Source organism: Triticum aestivum, chromosome 5B (genome assembly GCF_018294505.1).
Source record: "Triticum aestivum cultivar Chinese Spring chromosome 5B, IWGSC CS RefSeq v2.1, whole genome shotgun sequence".
In the NCBI taxonomy this organism is placed as follows: domain Eukaryota; kingdom Viridiplantae; phylum Streptophyta; class Magnoliopsida; order Poales; family Poaceae; genus Triticum; species Triticum aestivum.
This window is the reverse complement of record NC_057807.1, coordinates 529,366,749-529,377,293: the sequence shown is the minus strand read 5'-3', so window position 1 is coordinate 529,377,293 and position 10,545 is coordinate 529,366,749. Positions and strand designations below refer to the sequence as shown.

At 46.4% G+C, this 10,545-nt stretch overlaps 1 protein-coding gene across 2 annotated transcripts; it reads right to left on the bottom strand.

Moving 5' to 3' along the window:
* Nucleotides 1-2,004: 2,004 nt before the first annotated feature.
* Nucleotides 2,005-4,434, bottom strand: LOC123112940 (uncharacterized). Of its 2 annotated transcripts, none has more exons than XM_044534050.1 (2): nt 3,864-4,434; nt 2,005-3,748 (listed from the first exon to the last, which is right to left on the bottom strand). In XM_044534050.1, the coding sequence occupies exons 1-2, from the start codon at nt 4,212-4,214 to the stop codon at nt 3,641-3,643; spliced, it is 459 nt and encodes a 152-aa protein (XP_044389985.1). In that variant the 5' UTR covers nt 4,215-4,434; the 3' UTR covers nt 2,005-3,640. The 2 variants fall into 2 exon arrangements, with proteins under 2 accessions (XP_044389985.1, XP_044389984.1); XM_044534049.1 differs by having other exon boundaries at nt 3,819-4,431.
* Nucleotides 4,435-10,545: the final 6,111 nt, after the last annotated feature.

Here is a 10,545-nt window from a genome sequence, read left to right as displayed (position 1 = left end):
GGGGGGCAGCCTAATTAATGCTCCTAATAATACAAGGGAGTTCTGGTACTTCCATATCGGTGCTGTTCGAAAACGATCGTTGTAACGCGCGCGCGGAATAGCCATCCCCGCTTCAGAGACAATAAAATTACAATTATGGAGACATTGAGTAGAATATTCACTCTGTAGTCAATTTCTAATTAAGTCCTAATATGGAAGGACCTGGACTCCATTGCAAGTCAAGCAAGAAGGCATTAAGTTGTAGCATACGTGTAGTCCATATACTCTGTTGTCTGCTCTTCCTCTGTTTCAAACTTCCAATCACGCAAGCAAGAAGTATTTCACTGCCATAGGCCAGTAGTTCAATGTCGTTCGTGATTGCTACTTGAACAGAGTAACAAAATTGTCGGTTCGGTGTATGGGTGGATTGATGGAACACACTGTCTAATGAGAAGGATAAGTAATTACATTGGCATGCATAGCATCTACATGTGTACATACATAAGAAATAATTTCAGAGAAAATAAATTGATCCGGTCAAGTACTCCCACCGTCCTACATCCGAATTTAGATAAATATAAGACAAGAATTTTGAGACGGAGGGAGTATATCTTTGGATATTTCATTATGGACATACACCATTTTAGTATTAATACCCACTCGGTGTACATCCTGACGCATGAGTGTGCTATGGCCTTTAGACTGCAAATGTTGTTATTATTGGAAGACCATTTATTCATAAGAAAAATGTTACACATGCACTCACAATGTGTTCTTGCTTATAGAAGCTAAACCAAATGATGCGCCCAGATTCTCGTACGGACACCGGCTTAAGCAAAGAAATCTAGGTAATACTTGATGTCATAAGCATTGGTTTAGAAGGTTAACTGGTGCAAACAAATCTAAGTAATACTTGATGCGGTGTGCATAGGCTCAGAAAGTTAACTCATATCTTGAGAAGAGGAACTATCAAGCATGTAAATAGCTAGCTGTGCTAGGCTCCTCCACACGCAAGTTGACTTACGAGGTTGGACGGGGTTTGGCGGAGGATGGCCATGGAGTGGAGCTGAGGGCGGTGCAGATCTAGACCAGGGCAGGCCAGGGCAGACTAGGTCGAGGCGGAGGACCAGTTAGTCGATCGAAGTTGGAGCAAAGCCAATCAAAGTTGATGCGGTATCCACCCACTAATGACTTTATTAGTACTAGTACAAATGTCCGTGTGTTGCACCGGGCGAAAAAAAGGCAGAATCTTCTTCCTGCGCCATTATGCACCATTTTATATCAAATTGTAATAAAAATTAATGATAATGTTAAACAGTAAAATTTCCTTTGTTCATATAGAAGGTAATGTTTACATAAAAATTGGAATAATTTTTGAAATATTAGTTAACATTTTCGTGAAATGTGAACATTTCTCTGGAAAAGACCATTTTTTGAACATATGTTATTCTTGCAATTGGATCCGACCCTGTTGGCCACACTTTAACTCGTTAGTTTTATCCGTGCAAGAACACCCCCGTATACTGGGCCATGAGCCGAAGAAGTGGGCCTTCCAATTGAATTTTTATACTTCCTCGTGAGTAGCATTTTTTGAGGTGTAATAGCATTTTTCTGTCTATTTTTTTAAAAAATGTTTTGTTTTTCAAAATATATATATTTCCGCAACTGTTTTTGCACAACCTGCTTCATGTGATATTTAACAATGCACATGCGATGCACGTTTAACAATACGAAATAATATTCTTTGTGGGATATTTAAGTGATGCGTTCATAGTTGGAACGTGAGCAAGGGTTATGAGGGTGTCAGGTTTGACAAAGTAGTGTTTAAAAAAAGTTTGGCAAAGTAGGGAGGTGATATATCCCAGTCTGGTATAACTGTCAGGAAAAATAAGAAACAATTAAAAAAAAGAACTTAATATTAATAGACACGTCAATATCAATAGATACATCAACCATAGAGTTATGAATTCACATTTCAGATGATACATTTCCATAGCTGTACATATATACATGAAACAAAGGTCAACAAAAAACAGAGGTGCAGCATCTTAAAAATACAAGTCCTCATCATCGTCGCCATGTGCTGCAACTAATAATAGTAAAAAAAATACACCCCCTGTTGTTCTCTAGGAAGTTGAAACAGCAACTTACTAATACCAATTCGGCAACTAAAGTGAGTTTATTCTCTTGAAACATCCTCCCCTGTGGTTGGCTCATGTTGCCCAGCCTTATTTTTAGAAATTGGTGCTATGTGCCGAAATTAGTACCACACTCAGAAATGACATCTTGTGGACTCTTGAAGTACAATCCAATTCAAGTCAAATTAATCCACGACAGCTTGGGCACTGAGTGACCAATAACAATTTTTATCTCAACATAACAATGAGAGTGGAATAGGTTCAGTTAAACAACTCTAAGAGATTTATTGTTCTGCAGGGAAACAACTCACCTCTCCAAGTAGCAACCATGTATTCCTTTCCTCCTTGAAGTCTTAGAACTGCAGTCTCCACTTTGGCTATCAAAAGCAGCAGCAGCAGCAGCAGCAGCCCATCTCCGGGACTTTTTTCAAGAAAATCGTGTCTACCATAATTTACATTGTCACTCGTGCCCACGCATAGACTGACATGCTCAACACAAGTTAGTCTTGCTAATCTACAGTTTCTGGCAAACACGCATTGAACCATTTTTCAGGACACTCGAAGAAAGCACCAAAATTTCAACGACTGAATCACAAATACACAGTCATCTAAGGAGCAGGTACATAACTAAACCGATGCAATTTACCAAAACCATAATTAATCTTGGCTTGGCTCATCCTTTGCAGATTCAGTAGGACTGAAAATATCGTCCCTAGTCAATAGTCTGAATAGTTGACTGCAAAACGTGTACAATCTGATGAGCATTGCAAATTTAAAGAGGTTCTAGAATAACTATGGAAGTGTTGAGAAGTGCCTAGTGGACATGAATAGAACCCTGATAGAACCCCAAAGGGCCATCCCCAAAGCCAGAGAATCTCGTCTCCGACCAATCCAAAGATTAGTCAAATAAGAGATATTAACAGCTTTTCATGCACTCATGTAGTCATAAGTTCAGTTTTGGTTGCCTAATCTTGGAGCACATAAGTGTCAGATGCAAGCTAAAACAAAGATGTGAAGAAAAAGACTGCTCCTTGTACTGTCAGATTGTGTGATCCTTTTGCTTGCAAACTCAATCTATGGTGCTTCAGATAGACTGATGATCTGAACCAAAGTTAAAGAGTGTTCTTTCCCATGTAAATAAGCGTTGGAGATTCTTTCCCTGTTCCTATCTAACTTTGGATGCAAGAATCTGAATGTTTCAGTGCAGAACTGCAATAATTGACTGAATCAAACTTACACTTGGTTGAACCCTTGAACTGTTGTATTTTTGCAGGTAACGCCCAAGTTGTCGTTGTCGCTGCAGCTCAAGATCCACGCCTTCCTACTATGGCTGTCCGTCGGCTTCCTGATGCATGTCAGCGTGCTACTGATCAGCTCCAAAACTGTAATCACATAATTAAGCAATGCGAATCTCAACTTACCGGACAACATGAATGATACACATCAATATTTTAGTAGATAAATTTAAGACTTAGATGCTCTGAATTTCATCAGTTGTGAGAAAAATGATATTGCAAGGTACACTAAAATTTGAAGCAGACAATTTGACTACGTTGGTCTGATGATCCTTCCATTAGTCTTTGTAGGAGCCAATTTGTTAAAAAGTAGTACAGGGCAATATAATTTGTTAACTGCAACAGAAACGACCATTAGATAAGATTAGCATATGATTCTGAAAAAAAATTGGAGCCAAAACCAAACCTTGCTGAGGCCTCCAATGCCTCGCGTCCACACATTCACACGCACCAGGCACGCAGCTCTCCTGCGTCTGCTGAGTGTTGCCGGCGAGCTCCTGGGCGCCTTCAAGCGCGCGTGCTTGCTGGGGTGGAGAAGGGGAGCCAGGTTCGGCGATGTGGGCAACAATCGCTGGCTCTGAATTGGTTTAAAGGGCGAGCCCAGGGCAGTCAGTGGGGTGGCGACTTGGCGACGGGGCGGTCGGGCAGGCTCAGCGGCCGGGGCGGCGCCGCGCTGCAGCCCGTTGAAGTGACCACCACCCCCTTCTCTCTCCTCTGGCGTCTCGTCTCCTTCCCGTCCTCTCTTTTCTCTCCATCTCTCTCTTCTCTCGTCGGCTTCGGCCATGCCGCGCATGTCAGCCATCGTACTCCACGCCCCGGTCGCCTTCCTTTCAGATCCGCCGCATGCGCGCCGTATCCCACCGGATCCGGCCAGATCCGACAGGTCCTCGCCGGCTGCGCCACAGCAAGGCCGCCGTCAAGCTCGGCGTCGTGGGCGACGCCCCAGCCCTTCCCGCTCGCCCTCCTCTCCTCCATGCCTCTTCATTTTCTGCTCCTTCATCTCCTCGCGGGGCTTCCGCCTCCCTGCCGCATCCGGAGCGCAGCGTCGCCTCCCCTCCCTGCCAGGCTGCCCCTGCAAAATAATACACATATGGATCACGGACCGAATACTCTCAAATGCAGGGGTGTTTCTGCAAAAACAAAACGGTTTCTCATACCCACTTAAAATAGGACTGCGGGTTAATTTCTCAGAAGCAGGGGGACTTTTTTGCAAAAAAGCACGACGTACGACCAGAATCAGTCGCTGCTTTATTAGTAGGGAGAGAGGTATAGATTTGACTGTTCAACTCTTATTTGGAATTAGAGAAAATGTATTTGTTTAAATATGGTTTAAACTACAGTCTTAGTTTGTGACGGTTGCAACTAAAAAGAAGAGTTTGTATCGGTTCCGATTTCAAACCGTCTGCGTATATGTATATCTTTATCTTTACCTAATAATAAAGTAAATTGGATTTCTTTCGTCTGTCATGACATTTTTCAGAAAAGTCCTTCTATTTCATAGAATTCAACACGCAGTCCTGTTTTAAGTCAAAACGAATCATTTTTTCGTATTTTGCACAAAAGTTCCTGTGTTTTCTTGAAATCAACCCGCCGTCTGGATTTAAGTCACACCCGAACCGTTATTTTAGTTTTTTGAAAACCCCCTGACGTTTTAGGTAATTCATCCGCGGATCATATTTAAGTCAAACAAATAACTTTTTTAAATCATCCATATCTTTTAAACCGTAACTCCGATTTGAACATGTTATATATGAAATTTGATTAGAAAAATATGTAGAATATGAATATAAGATTATTTTTACCTATTAAATAATTTTAAATATTATTCTGAAATATATTAAATCAAACAAATGATTTTCTAAATTATCCGTATTTTTTAAACCGTAACTTCGATTTTAACATATTATACATGAAATTTTATTAGAAAAATGTGTGCAATCTAAATATGATGTTAATTTTACCTGTTAAATATTTTTAAAATATTATTTTGGAAGCAAACTTATAATTTCTAGCGCAAGATCCGTTTTTATTTCGTACCGGTGGCGATCCGGATTGCAAATAAACACCCCGCTATAACCATATAGGGAAAAGAAAAAACATCGATAACTACACATGAATACCTCTAAAAAATGTCACAGGGGAAAACAACAGATTTCTCTTCGCGAGAGTGAGAGAAAGCGAGAGAGGGGGGGGGGAGGGCGAGGGAGGAGAGAGGGAGAGAGAGGCGTCTTAGGATTAACTATATTCAAACACGTTTTTTTGTTGTTTTGTGTGAACATCGAGGCCATCGCCGACGAGGGTGAGAAGGAGGATAAGCGGCAACACAAATATGATGCCTCACAAAAATAAAGGATATGGACCTATTGAGTGATGGTTGTTGGATTAAGAGCGTGTGTTATGTTTTTTCTCCCATTGCAACGCATAGGCTCTTTTGCTAGTGTATACCAAACAAAGTAGCTGCTGATCTGCTGGCGTTCCTCGAGAGGCAAAAATCTGTTGGCGCTGCTCTCGAGTCTCGACCTCGACAAACACACATGGCCACGCAACTACAGCCGCCGTCACCGTCGCTCGCGTTGGCGAAGCATGGTCCGGAGGCTGCCACCACCTGTTGGGGAACGTTGCATAAAATAAAAAATTTCCTACGTTCACCAAGATCAATCTATGAGTTCATCTAGCAACGAGAGAGGGAAGTGCATCTACATACCCTTGTAGATCACGAGCGGAAGCATTCAAGAGAACGGGGTTGAGGGAGTCGTACTCGTCGTGATCCAAATCATCGGAGATCCTAGCGCCGAACGGACGACACCTCCGCGTTCAACACACGTACGGTCAGCGTGACGTCTCCTCCTTCTTGATCCAGCAAGGGGGAAGGAGAGGTTGATGAAGATCCAGCAGCACGACGGCGTGGTGGTGGATGCAGCAGAGTTCCGGCAGAGCTTCGCCGAGCTTCTGCGAGAGGGAGAGGTGTAGCAGGGGAGAGGGAGGCGCCTAGACTTCCCCCTGGGGGGGGAGATGGGATCTCCCAAGGGGGGCGGCGGCTAGGGGGGTGGAGTGCCCCCCAAGGCAAGTGGAGGCGCCCCCACCCTAGGGTTTCCAACCCTAGGCGTAGGGGGAGGCCCAAGGGGGGCGCACCAGCCCACCAGGGGCTGGTACCCTCCCCACTTCAGCCCACGGGGCCCTCCGGGATAGGTGGCCCCACCCGGTGGACCCCCGGAACCCTTCCGGTGGTCCCGATACAATACCGGTGACCCCCGAAACTCTCCCGATGGCCGAAACTGCACTTCCTATATATAATTCTTTACCTCTGGACCATTTCGGAACTCCTTGGATGTCCGGGATCTCATCCGGGACTTCGAACAACTTTCGGTTTGCTGCATACTAATATCTGTACAACCCTAGCATCACTGAACCTTAAGTGTGTAGACCCTACGGGTTCGGGAGACAGACAGACATGACCGAGACGGCTCTCCGGTCAATAACCAACAGCGGGATCTGGATACCCATGTTGGCTCCCACATGCTCCTCGATGATCTCATCAGATGAACCACGAAGTCGAGGATTCAAGCAACCCAGTATACAATTCCCTTTGTCAATCGGTATTTTACTTGCCCGAGATTCGATCGTCGGTATCCCAATACCTCGTTCAATCGTTACCGGCAAGTCACTTTACTCGTACCGTAATGCATGATCCCGTGACCAGACACTTGGTCATCTTGAGCTCATTATGATGATGCATTACCGAGTGGGCCCAGAGATACCTCTCCGTCATACGGAGTGACAAATCCCAGTATCAATCCGTGTCAACCCAACAGACACTTTCGGAGATACCTGTAGTGCACCTTTATAGTCACCCAGTTATGTTGTGACGTTTGGTACACCCAAAGCACTCCTACGGTATCCGGGAGTTACACGATCTCATGGTCTAAGGAAAAGATACTTGACATTGGAAAAGTTCTAGCAAAACGAACTACACGATCTTGTGCTATGCTTAGGATTGGGTCTTGTCCATCACATCATTCTCCTAATGATGTGATCCCGTTATCAATGACATCCAATGTCCATAGTCAGGAAACCGTGACTATCTGTTGATCAACGAGCTAGTCAACTAGAGGCTCACTAGGGACATATTGTGGTCTATGTATTCACACGTGTATTATGATTTCTGGATAATACAATTATAGCATGAATAAAAGACAATTATCACGAACAAGGAAATATAATAATAATCCTTTTATTATTGCCTCTAGGGCATATTTCCAACACCACCGCCATCACAGCTATAGGTGATGGCCTCCTCCGCGAGATCTTCCTCTGCCTCCCTTCCCTCGCGAGCCTCGTCCGCGCTGCCCTCGCCTGCCGCATCTTCCTCGACGCCGTCCGTTCATCCCCTGTTTTCCACTGCCGCTTTTGGATGCTCCACCCGCCTCAGCTCCTTGGCTTCTTTAACAACCCCTTCCGCACAGTCATTCTGTCACGACCAGTACAACGGGCTACAATGGGCTCATGGGCTCTGGCACTGGGGGCCCGGTGGACAAGGAATCTAGCGAGTAGGCGGAAGGGAAGACGCTGACGGGTGGACCTGGCAGCGAGTGAGATGTGTGCGTGAGTTGGCCTGCGTGCGGAGGGGGTTATATCAGGCGTGTGTCGAGTCGAATAGGTATCAAGAATTATTGTAATCACATTATCGACAGAGGAAAGCTGCTCTCTCTTCCGGCCTCCTTTCCCCTTCCTTCCTCCTTCCTCCTACATGCCTTCTCTACTCCAGATCTAGATCGGACCCCTAACAGTTGGTATCAGAGCTAGGGCCCATGCCACCCTAAGGGGGGCTTCCCTAGGGGGGTGGGGTGTTAGGAACCTGATCTTGGGCAGTGCTAGTGACTTTAGTCCCACCTCGGATATGGAAGGAGGCTAGGAGCTCCTTATAAGGGAGAGTACCACACTCCCTTCGGGCCGGTCTTTTGAGATGTAGTGGGCTCTTCACTTGTAGTGGAGTGTCCAATGTGCACCGGAAACGTCCGAACATATGCCGATAAACACTTGTCCTTGGTATCAGAGGTCAGTCGATCTGGAGACCGCGTACCCCCGACCATGCTACACCACAAAGCAAGCGCTCAAGACGGCAGCGATGGAGGAGCAGCTAGCGGCATTGATCCAGTCGGTCCAGGAGGGCCACGCCGCCAACGATGCCAAGCTGGAGGCGATCCAGCAGTCGCTGGAGCTCTGGCGACCTGCGGTCCAGAACCTGCAAGGCCAGATCGACGAGCTCCGGACACAAGTGGGTTGGATAACACTGCATCCTGTACTCCTGGATCCGGCTACTACCAAGGAGGGATCCGCACGGGCACGACCGCCTGCCGCGCCGGAACACATGGGGCCAAGTGGCCACGACGAGATCAACGACTCCAGGGGACAGGTTCACGGGGTGGTCACCACCCTGGTACCGCCTCCGGTGAAGGGTGTGTTGCCTCCTCCCTTCTTTGCTAATCCAGTACCGGGGGATCTGGAGTTGGTTCATGGGTCGATGAGTGGAGGGTCGCAGCATCACACCCAGCACGCACCACACGCGCATTGGGCTCTGCCCAAGCATGATTTTCCACAATTTGATGGGGATAACCCTCAATTCTGGAAAACTAAGTGTGAAAAATATTTTGATGTCTATGGAGTTAGTAAGGATATGTGGGTGCGGGTGGCTACACTACACTTCACGGGTACCGCAGCCCGATGGCTGCAACTGTATGAGTCGGGGATGAGAACAATTGAGTGGGAGGAGCTGTGTGCTGCACTATGTAGCAAATTCGGACCCGACCAATATCAGGCGCAACTCCGCCAATTTGCCCAGTTATCGCAGACGGGTTTAGAGTCGGATTACATGACACAGTTCGAGGAGTTGATGCATAATCTGCTAGTGTACAACCCCGATTTTGATCCACTGTATTTTACTACCAAGTTTTTAGATGGGTTGCATTTAGAGATTCGATCTGGTGTGGTTTTACACCGTCCAAAAGACCTCGATTCAGCCTATTCGTTGTCTTTGTTATAGGAGGAGCTATTGGAAGCACAGCCGCGCCGCGATTATCGGCGTCAGGAGCAGCCTCCAGCGCAGGGCCAGCCACGTCTGATGCTAGCACCACCTCCTCAGAGAGCATTGCTGCCGGCACCACAGGCAGCAGCAGAAGATCGCCGGGGGTTGGATGCGGCCCGCGGGGGTTGAACGACGCCCTGAACAACCACCAGCTTGGGGCAATGATCGGGTCGCAGCTCTGAGGAACTACCGCAGAGCCCGAGGGCTTTGTTTCAAGTGCGGTGAAATATGGGGGCAAGGCCATCAATGCGCCCCCACGGTTCAGCTACATATTGTGGAGGAACTGCTGGAGTTATTGCAGGCAGAAGCGATTGAGCATCAAGAGCAAAACCCTGAACCTGTAGAAGAAGAACATTTCATGTCAATTTCTAAACTAGCCACTACTGGCAGACGACGCCACGAACTGTCCGGCTGTTGGGTCACATTGAGGAACAAGAAGTGTTGATATTGCTGGACTCGGGAAGCTCTCAGAGTTTCATCAGCGAGACAATTTTGAGCAAGTTTTCGGATCACATCCTGGCAATGGCCCCGGTATTGGTCAAGATAGCAGATGGTGTTCTCCACTGATTTGAGGGTGCTGTCCTTGGGCTGCTACGACATGGTAATAGGAATGGATTGGCTTGAGAGTTGTGGACCTATGATGGTGGATTGGGTGTGCAAGACCTTGACATTTCAGCACAAAGGAAACATAGTGCTCCTGCAAGGGTTGTGTCCTAAGGTACAACAGCCAACTCAGATCTCTATATCTCAATTGGAGGAAATGGAACGCAATGACTCTATTGTGCATGTGGTGCTGCTCTACACGAGTGAAGTGGAGGATCAGCAGCAAATTCCCCCCTCACTTTAGGCAGTGCTTGTTCGATTTTCGCAGGTGTTTGAGGAACCATCAGAATTACCACCAAGAAGGGCATGGGATCATGCGATTCCGTTGATACCAGGGACCAAACCAGTCAATATACGACCTTACTGTTACACACCAGAGCAAAAAAATGAGATTGAGAAGCAAGTGGAGGAGATGTTGCGGATGGGGTTGATCATACCAAGTACCAGT

Excerpts from the sequence above, each read along its gene's own strand:
- LOC123112940 (XM_044534049.1), bottom strand. The coding sequence starts at position 4,214 with ATGGCTGACATGCGCGGCATGGCCGAAGCCGACGAGAGAAGAGAGAGA. Across the intron at positions 3,749-3,818 it reads GCATTGGAGGCCTCAGCAAG|TTAACAAATTATATTGCCCT; the intron begins GTTTGGTTTTGG and ends TTTCTGTTGCAG.